Below are 18,720 nucleotides of genomic sequence, written 5' to 3'. Positions count from 1 at the left end.
GATGGTCACAGCGCCAGTCAGGAAGCGAAAGTTTTATGAAGGAAAAGACCAAACATTTTACAAAAATATAAAAAATTGAAACAACTTAAATGAATTTTTGCAATATTCCCTTCTATTCTAAATCTTTTACGCTACGACGCGGAATTGGCTACCAAAAGTTAAACGTCACCTTCTACAAGTTTACGTCTGGTCACTCTAAACGTGAAGTAAACAGCTGTTCAAATGTAAACAATTCAACTCGAAATGCATTATATAGATAACGGCACAATAGAAAAGAACCAAGCCTGGGTGCAGTAGAAAAATACCTCCTGCAGTTTTCAATGGATTTAAAAAACTTAAATATCAGTGAAAAGCTAGTACCTCCAAATTACCTCCGTTTGGCGGAAGATGCTCAAAAAGTTAAGGAAAGAGAGCGGCAGGAGCTGTTGCAGAAGGTAAGATAGATAAGATTTGAAAGGTAGATATGCAATTTCTTTAATATCTAAAGTGACTCATGAAAAAACATTTATTTAACAGCGTAAGTTGCCAGTGCACGGTTGGACGGATAAACACATCGAAGAGCTGGTGCAACAGCTGTCAACGCTGGACAGTAACAATTTTCCCAAGAAGGCAGGAGTGGGTGAACGCGAAGCACGCATAGTATGCCGTGAGTTAGCAAATAATTTACTTTTAAAATGTTTAAATAATATACCTTTATTTAGCGCTTGTGGCACGACGCCATTATAATTTCGGCCATGGCATTGGACGTTCGGGCGATTTGTTGGAAGCGCAACCAAAAGCGGCTGGCTCAACACTAATGGCTAATTTAACAAACGCACTGCTCCTTGATCTCATACATGAAATGGGTGTGCGCAGCTGCCGCAGTTGTTTCCTCGCCCCGCTTGCTACTGGTATGTCACTGCTATTGTGCCTACTCACACTGGGTAAACAGCGACCAAAAGCCAAATATGTGTTATGGTCACGCATCGATCAGAAATCATGCTTTAAAAGCATAATAACAGCAGGTCTCACACCATTGATTGTCGAGCCGAAACTCCACAACGACGGCGCGCTTTCCACCGATTTGCACACATTCGAGCAGAAAGTGGACGACGTAGGAGCAGAGAATATACTTTGTTTTTGCACAACAACCAGTTGTTTTGCACCACGTAATTGTGATGATATCATTGAAGTGGCAAAATTGGCTGCGCGACATGCAGTGCCACATCTAGTAAATAATGCATATGGCTTACAAAGTACATTTCTCACACATCAGCTGGAGCAAGCACAGCGCTTGGGTCGCCTGGATTTGTTTGTGCAGAGCACAGATAAAAACTTATTGGTGCCTGTTGGCGGTGCAATCATTGCTGGTTTTAATGAACAACTGGTGCACAGTGTCGCAAAGGCTTACCCAGGACGCGCTTCATCGGCGCAAACGCTTGATGTATTGATGACACTGTTGTCACTGGGTCGTGAGGGTTATATGAAGCTAGTGAAAGAGCGAAAAATAAATTTTGATTATCTGCGCATGCGTCTATTCGAATTTGCCGAGAGGCATGGAGAACAGGTGATTGAAACGAAAGGCAACCCAATTTCGCTGGCTTTAAGCTTAAAACAATTGCAGGACGCTGGTGCTGAACTAACCAAGTTCGGCTCAATGTTATATACACGAGGTATTTCCGGTGCACGTGTTGTAGTTGTGGGTGATAGGCGCGAAATTGAAGGGCATACATTTGTGAGTAAGTAAAATGGCTAACGAATAAGTTCTTGACTTAATAATAATAATAACTGTTGATGTTTACACCCTCTATTGGGTATTTGGCCGAGCTCTGCCTCCTATTTGTGACGTGAATAGTGATTTTTTTTCCACAAATGGAGAAACCTCAAGTTTTATGCCGCCACCGAACAGCAGATGAATATTTATGATGAACTTTTCTATGGAAGATCTTGGTTTACCTTTCATATTAATTTAAAACATTTTTGGTTTTTTTGTAGATTGGGGCACACACCACTCAAATACTCTAACTGCCTACTTAACAATGGCCGCAGGTTTGGGCATTACAAAGTCAGAAATCGATGATTGCCTCGAAAAATTAAATGAGTGCTGGAAAACATTTTTGCATCAAAAATTAAAAAAATAACAAATATGCATATAAATAAGTTATTAAATACTCAGTAGGTTGTTGTTGTTGTAGCAGCATAAACATTTCCCATACATATACGAGGAACGCTGCTGAAGTGGCAGTCCACAACCAACTGTCGTGGAAACGTATTACTTAGTAGCTCTTACGATTAAAAACGATGTTAAATGAGCATAATTACAATATAAAATTCTATACTAAAAGCTGAGTCATAAAAGTTTTGCACTTATAAATTCAATAAATTGTTGATTAATTATACAAGTTTCTTTTATATTATATTTCCTTTCTTTTCTCTAAATAAATTGCAGTCAATTTCGTAAATCTAGAACAAATTAACAAACCGGTAGATTCACCTAACATACAAGTAAAATTATTAATAAACGTACGATATATGATTTTCGTATCCATTGCCTTAAAGAACAAATTAGTTTTTCCTTTTGTTTTCTTTGTCATAGCCTAATTCGTGCCGTTTCTCAATCGATGCAATAGCGTCTTTCATCTGCAAAAAAATATGTACATATATCCTATTTTGGTTAATTTAATTGATATTCAGTAGCGGCATCTACCTCTCGACTTTTTACCTCCAATGCCTCCCTCATGCGGATTTCGATCTTGGCCACCGAAGCATCATATTCGGATTTAAGGCGATCGTATTCGCGCAGCATGTGCGCTTCCTTGTCTTCCGCATAGCGCTGCATAGGAAGAAAGAAATATTAAAAATATGAATGGCATGTTGGCTATTACTTCGGCAGTTTGGGGGTCGAACCTAATTTATTGGTCAAGAAAAATTTAATTTTATAGGAAAATTAACCAATGCAAACCCCAAAGCCGAAACCAAACCACAAAACCGAAACCGAAGCTAATATATATTTTAAATTTGTGCTAAATCGGACAATAAATACGAGTTATAGCGGCAGGCATACGAAAATTCTACGATTTTTTTCTAATTTACAAGACAAACTTATGCGAAAAGACGCCCGAATTTTTCTATTTAAGATTGCAATATTTTTTTTACACGTTTTGCGGTTTAAAGAGAAGAATAAGGAATGTACCGCGGTGTACTAAAGATTTTGGACAAAACAGATGTTACCCATCATGTCTGACCATCTGTCGCAGATCCTCCTGTAATTAAGCAGAAGGGGCTGCAGGCAGCTGGTTGGACTGATGAGGCGCCACTTTCTATGGGCGAAGCACATCGAAAAGGTAGGCATCTCAGACAGTGCACTGTACCCAGAATGTGGAGAGGAGGATGAGACAGCGGCGCACTTTCTGTGCGTCTGCTCGACATTCAACCGAAGAATGTAGGTTCGAATTTCCATGCGTGAAACACCATAGTGATAGAAAACGCTTTTCTAACAGCGGTCGCCCCCCTCAGGCAATGGGAAACCTTATGTACGAAGCGCCTTTAACAGCTTACGATGGAGAGACATTATAAGGGCACTACGAGAAAGGTTTCGAATACCTGCATACCTGCTAAGGATTCTCCAGAGCTACCTGAGTGAGCGTAAACTGTTGTACGACACACCAGATAGGCAGGAAACAAAGCGGTAACGTCTGGCACAGCCCAAGGATCTATACTCGGTCCCGATCTCTGGAATCTGAGTTACGACGAGATCTAGTTACATATCTAGTGGGATACGCTTACGATATAGCGGCGGTAATACCAGCCCGGGACGCTGAGCACGCTAGGAGGAAGCTGAACCAAGTTATGATAAGGACGCAAATATGGCTTGAGGACAAAGGGTTGGAACTCGCCAAACATAAGACCAAAGTCATCGTGATGATACGAGGTTACACGCCACTCGAGGTCAGCATGCCGTTGAACGACTCGTCCCTAGTGACCCAAAAGTAGTGATATACTGGGGTATTGAACTTGACTGCAGACTTATTTTCTGGGCCCAGATACGGCATGCAGCTACCAAAGCGGCAAATCATGGGCAAAAATCGGTGGGCCAACACAGAGCAAAAGAATTCTAATCAAACTCAATTCTTCTGTGCGGCAGCAGAGTATGGGAAGATGCACTAAACCACAAAGCACTGAAGGCTGTGCAACGAACAACGGCACTCAGAGTTGTCCCAGCGTACCACACTGTCTCTGGCGTTGCAGTCTTTGTGATCAGCGGGAAGATACCCGTCGACCTCATGGCTCGGGAACGAATGGATGTGTGGGACTCCAAGAGTAAACACGTCGTCACTAGCGTCGCGGAACAGTGGCAAAGCCGATGAGACACTGAACCGAGTGGCAGATGGACGGCAAAACTCATTTCATCAATTTGGTCCACATCATCATTTGGGTCGAAAGGAACTTCGGGGAAGTAAATTACTGCTACTGCTAAATTCAGTTCCTCCCGGAGATACCTTTACGGGATGGGCAAAGTAAGCGATCCCAAATGCATATACTGCGAAGCGCCAAGCGATGACGCTGAACACACATTTGTTATTTACGACAGATGGCTCGCGGAAAGAGATGCTCTGAGGAAGCAGATTGGCGACATCGCGCCGAGCAACATTATGAGCAAAACGCTCGAGCGCGAAGACACCTGGAACGCGGTAAAGAGATACATCGAAGACGTACTACGGAAAAAAGATAGACCTCGACACAGTACAACAAAGCGAAGCCGCACAAATAAAGACACAAGAAGACCAGCTTATAGTATGAAAGCTGGCTACAAATACGGTGGACCCAGACGTGGTCCTTTATGGATGCCGTTCTGTGCCCTCCCGAAGTAATGTAGAAAGTAGTCCCAAAAAGAGGGATTGTTTTAATGGCCACATCACTTGACGAACACTCACCAGTACATGCTGTAAGTGCGTTTTGAACTCTACCTCATCCACAAAAACAAAAAAAAGCAAACCGTTCGAAATCGACTTAAAACTGTAGATCCCCCCATTTGTGGAACAACATCAAGATGCACACCACAAATAGGAGAAGGAACTCGGCTAAACACCCAAAAAGAGTTTAAGCGTCAATTATATATACATATATATTTATTTTGCTTTGTTGTTAAATCTAAATTACCTTGTAATTCGCCGCCGTATGCTTGGCCGAGTTGTATTTCTTTTGCCACGCTGCCAAAGCTTTCTCATGCGTACGCGCCAACGACTCCACTTTATCTTTCCATTCACTCTCAATAGCATCTGCATGTTTACGTTGCTCTTCCCATTGGCTCATCACCGCTTTCATAGATTTCCGCTCAGCTTCAATTTGCACTTGGCGCTCTTCCAGCTCCTTGGACAATTGTCCTACACGCTGATTCTTTGCCAATAGTTCCTCGCGACATTTATGTAATATTGCTGTTTGTTTTTCAATCATTTCGTGTGCTGCCGCATCCTTCTGCTTCAGTATTTCCTCTACATGTTCGCGCTCCGCCAAAATGGCTTGCTTCAGCAACTCCACTTCGGTTTGACTTTGCTGCAAATCGTTAGTCGTAAGTTGGTATTCGCGTTGCAGGCAAAGATTTTTCTCTTCAGTTTGGTGCATTTTTATTTGGAAACGCTTTATTTCGCTAGCAAACAGCTTAGCCATTTCATCACGTATACGTGATTCAATTTGTTTTACCTCGTTACTGGGTAGGCGTTTGCATTCTTCCGTATTGACACCCTTTTCATCGCTAGATGTTTGTTTTCGTGGTGACGGTTCAGACGCGCTGCTTTGACTCTTTACGTATTCCTCGAAGCGTGCTGCTTTGGTTTTGAGCTCACCTATGAGTGCCTCTTGCTGTTCGGTGAGCTTTAGTTTTTCATTTAACTCGGCAATTATAGCTTTGGACTCATTCAATTGTTGTGTGAGATCATCGATTTCCTTTTTGTTAATGGAATTAATGTTGCTTAACTTAAGATTTTGTATTTCAAACTACAAAAAAAAACATTCAAAAATGTATATAACATTATTGTTTAATATTTTGCTTACTTTCGTTATTTCAGACATGTAATCAATGCATTTGCTGCAGTTGTTCGAGTTGTCTGCCTTTGCTGCTTGGAAGTTTGCGGCCTTTTCTTTTTCGAAACGCTCCTTCAACTCCTTCACATCGCGCTCATGACACACTTTTTCAGTTTCAAGTATCTTCGCTAATTCGGAAGATTTCACTTCGGCCAGTTGCAGTGCTCGCTGTAGATTTGCTACCTTCTCGCGTTGCTCTTGCAGCTCTTTCATGTTATCCGTATGGCGTAATTTGTCCACCTCATACCTCAACGCCTCCTTAGCATTTGAAATCTCAATATAGAGATTTTTCAAGCGATCACATTCGGCCTGTGCATCTTTTAGCAGAAATTTGTGCTTTTCTAAATCCAAACGCATTTTATCCGCCGTTGTGCGGCTGCGCAAATTCTGATTCTCTTTCATAATTTGCTCATAATTCATTTTCATGCTTTCATGTTCTTGCTTTAGCTCCTCCAAATCCACTTCAACATTACGCAACTGCAAATCCAACTTTTTACGCTCTATCTCGTGATTTTTACACTCCGTTTCCAAACGTTCGCACTGTTCGCGAAGTGCTTGTTTCTCGGTTTTCAATTGTTGTTGCAACGCCTCAATATCTGCTCTGTGGCTGGTGTTATTTAAATTGGCCATTGATTTGTGTTGCAACTCCTCGTACTCTTGTTCAAGAAGCTTAAGCCGGTTCTCCAGTCGCGCATTTGTTTCTTTAAGCGTTGTAATTTGCACCAGCGCCTTATTCTCTTCCTCTCTCAGCGCTCGGTTTTCGGTAGTCTTTTCATCGAGGCTTTGCTGCAGACGTCGGATTTCCTCTCGCTTGCCTTTTATGTTTGCCAATGCACGATATAGTTCTTCTTTAAGGCTGCCCAAACGGTCGGTGGTAGTCAAAGGCGTACTACCGACAACTTTACCCTGTGTCTGACTGAGTCGGCTTGGCGTATCTTCAAGATTATGATGGTGCAGCACACTATCCATCACATCCAGTTCAGCAGTAGTATACTCCAAACGCTCATTTAGTGAAGCTATAGTTTTTTCCATACTTTTAATTTGCTCTTGTAAACTGGCAATAAACTTTTGCAAACGCATATTTTCCTAAAAATGTAAAAAGTAATAATTTGCTAATTAAAATGTTTGTAATTTCCAAATCTACCTGTTGATAATCATGACGTGCCCTAAATTCTTCACACGTCCGCTGCGCCTCAGACAATGCATTATTTAAATCATTTATTTTGCTGGCCTTCTCCACCAACATATTTTCGTGACTACTTTGTAATGCTTGATAGCGCGCATGCATACTTTCCAGCTCACTAACTTTCCTGTCAAACTTGCAGGACAATTGCTCCATTTGCTGTTGCATAACTTCAATTTCTGCGCGATGTCGTTCTTGCATATGTTTCCGTTGAAGCTCCGCATTGCGTTGACTATTTTTACCTAGATTCCGCTCTACCATATCATACTTTGCCTGCACATCACCCAGAAGCATTTGTGCTGTTTCCAACTTGCCCAACACTATATTATGTTCGTTCTCCAAGAATTTCTTCTCCTCACGCAATTTACTTATATTATTTTCCAGGTTCGAACATTTCTCTTTGCACTCTACCAGCAACTCGTGTGTGCTCTTCTTACTTGCCAATGCGCGATCCAACTCTGCTTCAGCTATACACAAGCGCTTTTGCAGTTCATCACGTTTATTTTGCTCCTCGCTGGCCAACTTCTTAAAATGTTCCGATTCACGTGTTTGTGACTCAAGCAACATTTTCAATCGGTGTATTTCCGCCTCGAAAGCGACTGGCGGCAAATGTGTTGGATGTTTGTTGTTTGTTGGCATCTGATGAATCCCATGCGTTGGTTGTGGCGGATGTTCATCACTCAGATGCGTTTGAAAATTAGTAGTTGAATCAACGGTGGTCTCGTCAGCCTCCAAATCATCAAAGGCATTTTGCAACAAATTACACAGCTGAAAACAATTTCCTAATTAGTATCGCTAACCGAATATGGAACTGAATTTTTGCAAGAAATGTCTGTACAAACCTCTTCCTTGTGGCGCCTTTGATCTGCTAATGCCTCCTCTTCGGCAGCACGATCAATACTTGTGTTTACTTGGATACTTTCCCCTCCTTGAAATAAACTCATTGTTGTTGATCTATATATTTATCACAGTCCTTTCAGTACATATTTTGCACTTTAAATGAGAGTATTTTGAATAAATTGAATTATTAACCGACTATTGTATCTACCGCGCCGGCGCTGTTGTTTTTATTAATTTGACACTTGCTGCCTACGAATTATAGTAGCGCTACCTGGTGCTGGGTAGCTAAGACAATGTGCAGCTGTACAATAACTGAAGGCATGGGCAAGGGTGTATGCAGTACAAATTTTAAGGTGCCTACACAGTTTATGTCATTATACGATAACATGTATCGATATACCAAGGGGAAACTGAGTGATTTAATGAATTGTATAATTTTAGAGATATCATAATATTTAAAATAATAGTAATGTATATGTTTTTTTAGGCTAAGAACTAAATACAGATATTTAAAGCTGCTTATGCCATAAAAGAAAACTCATTAGGAAATATAACAAGAGATTGGTGTTTCTCAAAACCGTTTTTTTTTTTAATTTGTGCATAATTTTTTTCCGTAACAGGATTAAATAATTATGTTGTATATCTTCGAGGCACGAAATAATATTAATGAAATGCTAAAAACTTCAAAGTTACTACTAAACTTATTTGTGCTAAGCAAAGTTGATGGTGAATATTATGGTTAAGAAGAGTGGTTTGCAAAATTTAAAAAAAGAAACAAAAATTTTCTACCCTCATATAATAAGTACATATTAAAACATTATTTTTTTTTAACATTTTAATTTCTGACAAAGAACCGCGATTCCTCGAAACACGATTTTTTGGAAACGGTGTCATCCCTAACCTCCACTAGCGTGGTTTAAAATAGCAAAATTTTCTACTTTTTACTGGCGTTCGAGCCTCTAGTGACAAACAGCTGTTTTGAATATTGGTTATTTTCCGAGTGAGTTCGAAATCGATAACTCTTCCTACAATTTGCAAGAAAATTTGTTAATATGTACTTGAAAATGGTCTTGCGATACAATAAAATTTTTATAATTGTTTGAAATAAAGAGTTTTTTTTCTTATTTTTATTCTTTTTAACTTAACCTACTGTTATTCTCTACTACTTAGTCGATAAATTACTTGTCTGAAAATTCTTCTCTTAACTTTTGTGTTTTGGTCGTATGCATTCATTTCGGAGATTTATGCACTGTACTACTTTTTTTGATATTTAAAAGGCTGTTAACATAGATTAAATTGTCAAACAACTTTTAATTGAATGGTGAAAAAAAACTTTCAACAAAGTTCGTCGGCAGCGAATTTTCAGTAGTTCAACTTTTTTCGCGCAACCCTGGTTTCTTTTATATTGTAGACCATACAGTAATTACTAATAAATCCACAAAATTAATCTAACCGTCCACATATGCCAGATTACCTGCAAAATTGGCAATCAGTTGTCAGTACCGTTGTGAAAGGTTTTTCTTCATAGAAATTATATTGATGAAATATTTTGGTGTTTTTGGCTTGTTTAACTATTACTAACAATATGAAAAAAAAATACAAGGAGAAGGAATAGATAAACTTATTGTGCAATTTTTTGCTACTAATAGACAATTGGAGGAAATCCGTAAAGGACGTCTACTGGTTACAAAAAATGTTGGCAGCAATATGAATGCGATATTATATTTTAAAATAAGCAATAACAGTGTTTAACCCTGTCTTTTCTTCGTTATCGATAAATATTAAAACAAATCTAGGGAGAGACGTCAAAGTAACAACTAAACACAATGGACGACAGCAAAGAAAAGAGGTTTTTTAACATAATTCTAATGAAATGTTTAATAAATTTTATTAACCCTCTAACCGGCCAAATTGAAATCGCCGACGGAAACGGTCGAGAATTTTTTTCTAAGTTCTTTTATGACTAAATAACACAAAAAAATCATCCCCGCGCATTTACCTATATTTTATGACCTCTCAGGTAAAAAAAGCTAATGTCCGTCTCAGGGCGGATGTGCCGGTTTAAGTCAAAAAATGTGTTACACAGATTTTTTTATGGAACATATTAAAAAAAAAATTTTTATTGAAAATTATAAAAGGTAATGATGAAAAATAATGAATAAATAACTATCATTATAAGTCATAAATGAAAAAAATTATAAAATCAAACAATATGATTATTCTTGTTGGTGATATTCGGTAAAACAATTTTTGTTGGTTGAACAACACAAATGCAAATTGCATTTTGTGCAAACACATTGAGTTTCTGATTTGCAACCCGAATTTTTACATTGTTTTTTTCCACCGCTCTTCGGCAACCACCGTGGGAAATGATCCTGTCCATCATATCGTAAATTTTCAGTTGGATGTTTCGGCTTTCTACCATGAGCCGAACTACCTGGTAGTGGTAATAGTGGTTCATCTACCGATGTGCGCTTACCTGACGTTTTTGGTCGTCCGACCGATTTTTTCTCGGTAAATTTTACCAGTTTATCAGCAATTTCTTCACGAAATTCTGGCAAATTCAACAATTTTCCTCCCACATCATAGTTTGAATCCTTTCTTTCGGCATTAATACGACGATAAAGCGCGTATGAATTTGTTAAAGCCATATCGAGGAAGTGCTAGAACAAGCGGACTATTGCATCACGCGATTTAATTCTAATGTGGTAGCGGCCCATTAAGCCTTCCATTAAATCAACACCACCCATGTGGCTATTATACTCACGAATAATTTTCGGACTGTCAACTTCGATGAATTTTTTTTTTTGATCGATCATATCGTGCAGCTTTTGCTGGTTGTATATTCGGATTGTTTCTTTGAAAATCATTTACGCCAACATAAGTTGATACTAAACGAACCGACTTGTTATCTTTCCACAACACAGTTGAGATATCCACTCCATATGCACTACCAATAAATTCCGTTGAATATCCACGTGGTTCATCTTTTATGTCTTTATCATTCGGTAGTTTACAATTCGGAATTCGATTCGTTCGTATTGTTCCCAAACTGTAAATTCCGCGTGCACGTAGGTATACTTGATGGAATCATTTTCCATTTAATTAACCGCTTGCTCTATCAATTCTTCACCTTCCGCGCTTATTTCATCAATTTCATAATCTGGATCACTACTGTTATCATCTTCTGTTTCTGATTCAATAGATTCAATAGACTCCATCAATTCGATAACTTCTTCATCGGAACAATGGCTAAGATTGATTCTCTTGCGCAAATCCATGTTTCTTCTATAAAAAAAAAAAATCAATTGTGCACTTTTTTCAAATTGTTGAACAAAAATGTATGACGCAATAAAGGGGACACTTTTTATGACGTAAACCGGCACACAGGCGGACCTCACAAAAGTTTCTCAACGCATCACTTTTTTTTATATTTTTGATAAAACTTGATATATATACTGAAAATTAAACTACCTACCTTTACGAAACCAAAATTATTGCAAAAAAATAACGCCAAGAACTTCTTTTTTTTATGCTCAAAAAAATTGAAAAATGAAAAATAATTTTTTGTCCACACAACGTGAATTTTCGAATTCAAATGAGCATAGCGGTGTAACCAAACGTCATATTACAGTTACCCTCACACTTTTGTGTAGGTTGGGATAACAGCTACCATATATGTACATGTAAATGTTTTACGATACACAATCTGCATTTCATAATTTTTTAATTTTTGTGAAGCAATTCGTTCGTAAAAAGGCAAAGCATTGCTGGCGCAACATAAAGCCCTGCTTAACACGCTGAGTGCCATGTGAGTCCAGGTTGGTCTCACAGTGCGAAGGGACTTTCAGGCCTCGTGGTGACACTTGGTCTCACGGTATAATGTGTGAGATTTCGGTTTGTGCTGATGCAGCTGCTTCATAGAGGCTATTAGTAGTAGTGTATTCACGCCATACTAGAGCCATTGCATTGTTTATGCTGCTTGGCCTATGGGTATGAGACCAATGTGGCATCATATGGCCTATTCAAAAATTCAAATATTCTATTGTATTATGTAAAAAAAAATCGTGGCCGGACGAACCCCATTTTTTTTTGTTATATGGTGGCACTCAACGTGTTAAAAAACTGGTCGGTGCTTCGCCTACAATACTCTGATATGTTGCGTTGATGAAAATGTGATTTTTACAATTATGCAAAATATCCATTTCTTTTATTTGAACTAATAATTTTCAATTCTATTTAGCTTCATTTTTTTAGTATCTGATCAGATTATAGGCCATTGCGATTTTTGTTGGCATTGGTTATGATTCGAGTGTTAAGCAGGTCAGAGAGGGGCAAGCGAATCGAAACAATCGGCTGAAACTCATTTCGCCACACACGTGTGAAAAAGAAATTACATGCGGATACTCATCTCATCTTTTTAACCAGACCTCTACTCAATCATGGCAATCATTTTTTCGCGTTCCATGTTCACTCAAAAACTAACAACGGGAAACTAAAGTCGTCAACAAATCCACACGTGAGGAATCAACAGTTGTTTTGATTTGTTTACCCTCTGTGGCCTGCGTTATTTTGTTCTTTTTCAAGTTTGTTTTTCTTCTTCTTTTCTAATGAAGCTTGTCTAAAGTAGGGTACAGATGACGAACATGCTCGCTGTCGTTTGCCACAAACGGCGGGCGGCTCAAATGTGATTTCGTGCTGATAACGTAAATATGGATTATAGGTTATTTATACCTGTTTAAAAAAAGGGGCAGAAAGTAAAACACAGAAAAGTAAAGAAAAAAAAGCTATTAAATCGTCTTTAATTGTCGGATTCTAGATTATAAAAACGTATAACTAAGTTTTCGAATTGGTAACGCCTGCAATTGTTAAAAGAAAAATAAAATTTTTATGCGAGGCGCGATTACGCCAAACGAGAGGTTATCCGCTTTGTTCAGATTCCTTGCCTCAGGGTTGAGTCCAGTCCTTTGGCTTAATAGTAGTATACACATGTCCAGCAATTATTTCTGCACTAATTTTTAATTTTTTTATATAATTAATTTTTTATTTGCCATAATGCTAGTTCGTTTTTTAGGCACTCAATTAACTGCACTTTTAATTTTTGGCTCAAGCTCATTTTCTTTTCCGCCGATGGGCACATTTCAAACGTCAATACAAAATGAGATAGTTTTTTTTCGAATGTTTGCGCACCTCATCAATTTTATTTTTATTTTTGGCGAGCATGCAGCGGGGCGTGAGAAGAATTTTATTCAAGAATTACTATTTTCAATAACTCTGAAACTCAAATTGTTCTAAAGTAAAAAAAAATCAATTCGAGGAAACTCCAAATATTTAAAATAAGGGACTTGAAAAAAAACGTTAACCCACCTATTATAACTAACGACTTGAGCTTCAAGTTAGTTCCTAAAATTTAATTTTCTATCAATTTATGGGCATAACTTTTTAAAAAGGATCCTCGACAAGGGCGAAAAAGGCCAGACCCGAGTGCCCAACCGAAGGTTTTTAAAAAGGTATCCAAAGAAGGGTTAAAAACTTGAGGAATCCAATGCTAGATTTAGTACCATCTTCTGCGCTTTTATTAAGGAACTATACTAACATAAGTAGAAGCAAATGCCCAAAGCACTTCCCTAAGTATTCTCTCAAGCCTCATGGATACCAACAATTTAAGTAGAAATAAAAAGTGCGTGTAGCGTAGTACACATAGCAGAAGTGAAACTTTCAAGGCAGACAAAGAAAGAGGGAGAGACCAGAGGGAGAAAAAGAGAGAGAGAGAGAAAGAATATATATCTAAATAAATTCACAACATTTTCAGAGAATACATATAGAGAAAATTTATAAAAAACGGAGAAGGGTCGACCGGTGACCGTGGCAACAACGCGCACTACTCCGAGCGTTTATCACCCGCACAAAAGCAGCGATTCCAGAACCGCAGCAACGGCACAAATTACAGCAAGGCAATACCAATAAATCCGACGCCGGAATGGATAAGACTTTATTTTTATTTTATTTTTTTTATTTTTATTTTTTATTTTTTAGAGCTTACATGATAATAAAATTAAAAGTAAACTAAGCAAACGCAGCGCTAGCAGCAGAGGCTTTCGGCTGTCTGGTGATGTACTATATGTTGAATCAGATACGACGGAGTAGGTCGGTGTCCTTCAGAAATTTGTAAATATTTTTGATGTTTTCTTCAGTGGCTTCTTTTAGAAGTAGAAGAGGGTCTGTGCTCCTGAAGTGGTGATGCCTTTGAGAAGCAAGTTCTGGGCAGGATACCAGTAGGTGATGTACACTGACTGTTGCTTGGCAGAAGGGGCAGGTGTTGGGTGTATTACCCTGTAATAGGTGTACGCTGGTGATTATGGTGTGCCCAATACGGAGTCGTGTGTATGGGGTAATGTGGTTGGTGGGTACCGATGTTGGATATGTAGGTTTGGAACGTTTAGGGTTGATGTTGGAATAATGATGTTTGTAATACGACCATTCACGAAGTAACTTGGTTTGCCTCTGTACATGAATGAGTCGGTGTATGTCGCTAGGTAGAATGATTTGTGATGTGACTGTTGGGGTAATGGACATGTCTTTGGCAATTGTATCTGCCAGTGTGTTACCCTGGATGCCGGAGTGCCCAAGTATCCACATAATTTTGATGCTACTCCGATGGGTTATTAGTATGTTTTTGATACTATCGATTATTTTGCTTGATTTTTTGTTGTTTTTAATGACTTGGAAGCAGGACAAACTATCGGAGCAAATTATATGCTTACCCTTACTTTTGGCGCAGTATTGAACGGCTTGTAGTATGGCGGTTGCTTCAGCGGTGAAAATAGAGCAGAATGAAAATAGAAGGCCGTACGCGATAACTTCCTGATTTTCTGTTACCACTGCGTAAGAAGTGTGGGATCCTTTTGACCCATCAGTAAAAATCAATTTCCACCCGTTAAATTTGTATTCTGCGATGGATTCGGCGAACTTGGCCCTGTAAACCGCGTTTGGGGTATTCTCTTTCCGTAAATTAACTAGGTCGTTGATAAAAAATTTGTTGCTAACCGCCCACGGTGGGTGATTGCTGTACCGCAGAGTGTGTAGTTTAGAGGGTAGTTCCGCTTGCTTAGCAAATAAGGCGCAGGTGTGTATTGATGAGGGTATTTTTGGTGTAGATACGCGTGAGGTTGCAGATTGAAAGTCTTTGCCAATAAAAAGGTTGAGGCTTAGAGTAAGCTTTGGATAGAGCCTGAATATTTTGTCCTCCATGTTGTCGTGTAGAGACGGAAGGCCCGATTCGGCAAGAATGGCCTTTATGGGCGATGTCGGAAAGGCGCGTATGGATCTGCGCACTGCGGCATGGTAGGGGGCAGCAAGCACCTTTAAGTTTTGTTTGGCGTGTAATCCATAAACAGCTAGTCCGTAATTAATGGTTGATAGGATGAGGGCTTTTACCGCGTTGATCAGAAGAGTTGAGCTAATTAGCGAGCGTTTGCTTGATAAGTATTTAATAATATTTAATTTAACATATAGTTTTTCCCTAACATATTTACAGTGTTGTTGGAAGGAATATTTGGAATCGAATATAATACCAAGAAACTTAAGATTATCTGTATTTACAATATTTACGCCATTGAGGGTAAGGGAAGAAGGAGGGCACTGCCGTTTTTTACATATATGAAGCATTTTGGTTTTACTAGGACAAATTGAAGGGCCTGAGGATAGAGACCAGGTGGATAAAAGGTGTAGGATTTTGGAAAAGGTTCGCATTACTTCCGCTTGATCCTTGGATTTGGAGAATAGCAATACATCGTCTGCGTATATTTGATGTTGGATTGTTGGAAACTTGTACAAAATGGTACTAATTTCGTTAAAGGCTATAATGAACAAAATGACCGATAAAGGGGATCCCTGTGGAGTGCCATTATCGAGTGGAAAAATGGGAGAGCGGGTGTTGGATATAAGGACACGTAATTTCGAGAGAAAAGATTTTATGAAATTGTATAATTTGGGACCGATCTTCCATTTGTCGAGTTGTCTGAGTACAACCTGAATACCAATCCGGTCAAATGCTTTTTGAAAGTCGAGTGAAAGCAAGGAGATGTGGTTTTTGCTGGAAAGCGCGTTTGAAATAAAATGGTCAAGATGTAATAGGGCATCTGTTGTGCCTTGTCCCTTTTTGAAGGCCACTTGATTTGGGTGGATGAGTTTGTTTGAGTGGGCATACCAGGTTAGTCTGGTAGCGATTATCTTCTCCATTAATTTGCCTAGGCAGGGTAGGAGTGAAATTGGGCGATAGCTGTTGACGTCGCAAGGTGATTTTCCGGGTTTTAGGAGAGGAATTACTGCGCTTGTTTTCCATACGTGTGGGTAGTAACCTGTGGTGAGGATATTGTTGTAATGCTTGATTAAGCGGCGAAAGAGGGAGATGCTTAATCATGGGATAGGATATTTTGTCGATGCTGGGAGTCTGGCCTTTTGTTGCGGCCAGGGCAAGTTTGAGCTCAAGGAGAGATATGTCGGCTTCTAAGAGTCTGGCAGAGTAGGAGAGATTAGAAGGAGTGGTACGATTTTGGGGAATTAGCGAGTGTTTAGCGATAATAAATTCGGGAGGAAAAGTGTGGTCTGAAGAGGCATTAGAAAAATGGCTGGCAAATTCTTGAGCTATATCGCAAGGATATATTAGATTGCCGCGAGAGGAGTTAAGGGAGTTGATTTGGGAATTGCAAGGTGCACCATATTCTCTTAGGGTCGGATGATGCAGAAATGCTGCTGGTGAACTTTTGAAAACAGTGCAGCTTTGCATTCTTGATTACACGACGAAATTGTGCGTTCAATTTTCTGTATTGAATGAGATTTGAAGTGGATCGATTGCGTTTAAAATGGTACCAAGCGTGTTGCTTGGCTTGCCTAAGGGAGGCAATTTCTTTGTTCCACCATAATGGAGCTGGTTTTACTGGTTTTGTTGAGAACAGGGGTATGGAGGCGTTGGCCGCACGTCGAATCGCTTTATGGAGGTTGGAGGTTTCCAGGTTAATATTGAAAGACAGTGGTAAGGAGTTGGAATAGGACTCGCAAGCAAGTTCGAATTTGTTCCAATCCGCTCTATCTGTTTTAAATTTGATTCTAGGGGAAAAAGGAACAGTGGGTCGGGAGGTGTGAATTTTGATGAGGATAGGGAAGTGATCGCTGCCGTGAAGGTCGTCTATGAGGGACCATGATGAGTTGTTGGAGAGGGAGGGAGATGACAGGGTAAGGTCAATATGGGTAAAGGTTGAGTGAGTTGAGAAGTGGGTGGGAGAGCCGTCATTCAGTACAATACAGTCGGAAGTAAGGATTGCGTCTTCTATAGCGCGCCCTCTCTGATTAGAGGAGGTAGAACCCCACAAGGGGCTCCAAGCATTAAAATCGCCTGCAAGGATATAGGGTAGAGGAGGGGAGGGAAAAAGGTTGTAAAAATCAGCGGTCCTTATTGATTGACTAGGAGGAGAATAGGCGCAAGTTATTATGAAATTGGAAGAGGTTTGTAGTTCTATGGATAGTGAGGAGATATTGGATGGGGTGGGAAAGTTGCGGTGGGGTAGGTTACGCTTGACAAGAATATCGATTCCTTGTTTATTGGTGTTGATGTGGGGAAGGTTATGGAAGTGCCCTACGTAAGTTTTGGGAGTGGTGGCATAGGAATTATGGGCGAGGTGGGTCTCATTTAGGAGTATGACGGAGGGCTTATACGTCTTTATTAAGATTTCAAGTTCTATGTAGTTATTGTTGTACCCGTTTATATTCCACTGTAATAATGTTAACATAGGATAGGTAATATGTATGTGTGTGTTTATGTGTTATTGCTAAGTTAATGTTATGACTTATCTAAATAATTGTTTGTATTTTGTACAGGTAAAGAGTTTTTGTATGTGTTTGGTGTTATGAGAACGTTTATGTCGGGGAATTTTGCTTGTAGTTGACTAAAAGGTGTCAACTCGTTGTCGCTGTTAATTGGACTGGAGCGTGTGGGTGTGAGTGGGCTAGCGATAGTTGCTGTATATCTGCTGGTCGTCGGTATTTCTAGTGCACACGAATTAGTTGTTGTGCACGAATTAGTTGGTGTTTGTGGACTTACTGGTGTTGTTGTATTGTTAGTCTGCTGGGATTTGGGTATGTTGTTGGATGTTGTTTTCTTGGCTGCGCTGATATTTGCTGTTGCATTTTTGTTTGTATCTTCTTCGTTGGCTTTATGTGCCGTATTTGTTTGCGAGTTATTTGGTTTGTTTACTGTTGTTTTCTCGACCGTTGTTGTGTTTTTTACAATTTGTGCAAAGGATGGAGACGTTATATTTTTTTGGGGGGGGTTGAATTTGGTATGCGTTAGGGTTGCTATTATAAGTTTTCCACGCTTCTCTAATAGTGCATCGCCGCTCTATTTTTATTTTGTTAACGGATTTGTGTTTCAAAAAAGTGGGACAGCAAGGATCGTTGGACGAATGTGTCTCTGCTTGACAATTCACACAAAATAGTCTAGGGCATGGATGATGTGGCGGTGGAGTGGCGCACTGGCTACATACCTCAATGTTGCGACATCTGTTTTTTGTGTGGCCTAGCCTTTGGCAGGTTTTGCATCGCATCAGATTAGGGATGTGTTCTAGCACACGGACCCTTTC

General features: G+C 39.5%; 2 protein-coding genes across 5 annotated transcripts; one reads left to right on the top strand and one right to left on the bottom strand.

The window, feature by feature from the left end:
* Positions 1-247: 247 nt before the first annotated feature.
* Positions 248-2,381, top strand: LOC128871570 (O-phosphoseryl-tRNA(Sec) selenium transferase). 3 transcript variants are annotated; one of them, XM_054113424.1, is made up of 5 exons: positions 248-434; positions 517-646; positions 702-1,546; positions 1,604-1,718; positions 1,975-2,381. In XM_054113424.1, the coding sequence occupies exons 1-5, from the start codon at positions 321-323 to the stop codon at positions 2,118-2,120; spliced, it is 1,350 nt and encodes a 449-aa protein (XP_053969399.1). In that variant the 5' UTR covers positions 248-320; the 3' UTR covers positions 2,121-2,381. The 3 variants fall into 3 exon arrangements, with proteins under 3 accessions (XP_053969399.1, XP_053969400.1, XP_053969398.1); XM_054113425.1 differs by having other exon boundaries at positions 702-1,652; XM_054113423.1 differs by having other exon boundaries at positions 249-434; positions 702-1,718.
* Positions 2,382-2,392: 11 nt separating this feature from the next.
* Positions 2,393-8,378, bottom strand: LOC128871569 (golgin subfamily A member 6-like protein 24). Of its 2 annotated transcripts, none has more exons than XM_054113422.1 (6): positions 8,086-8,378; positions 7,205-8,011; positions 6,031-7,146; positions 5,140-5,973; positions 2,702-2,812; positions 2,393-2,619 (listed from the first exon to the last, which is right to left on the bottom strand). In XM_054113422.1, the coding sequence occupies exons 1-6, from the start codon at positions 8,185-8,187 to the stop codon at positions 2,545-2,547; spliced, it is 3,045 nt and encodes a 1,014-aa protein (XP_053969397.1). In that variant the 5' UTR covers positions 8,188-8,378; the 3' UTR covers positions 2,393-2,544. The 2 variants fall into 2 exon arrangements, with proteins under 2 accessions (XP_053969397.1, XP_053969396.1); XM_054113421.1 differs by having other exon boundaries at positions 2,394-2,619; positions 2,687-2,812.
* Positions 8,379-18,720: the final 10,342 nt, after the last annotated feature.

Source organism: Anastrepha ludens, chromosome 2 (genome assembly GCF_028408465.1).
Source record: "Anastrepha ludens isolate Willacy chromosome 2, idAnaLude1.1, whole genome shotgun sequence".
Taxonomy (NCBI): domain Eukaryota; kingdom Metazoa; phylum Arthropoda; class Insecta; order Diptera; family Tephritidae; genus Anastrepha; species Anastrepha ludens.
Note: the sequence above shows the minus strand (reverse complement) of the source record. Positions and strands in the feature narration are given on the sequence as shown.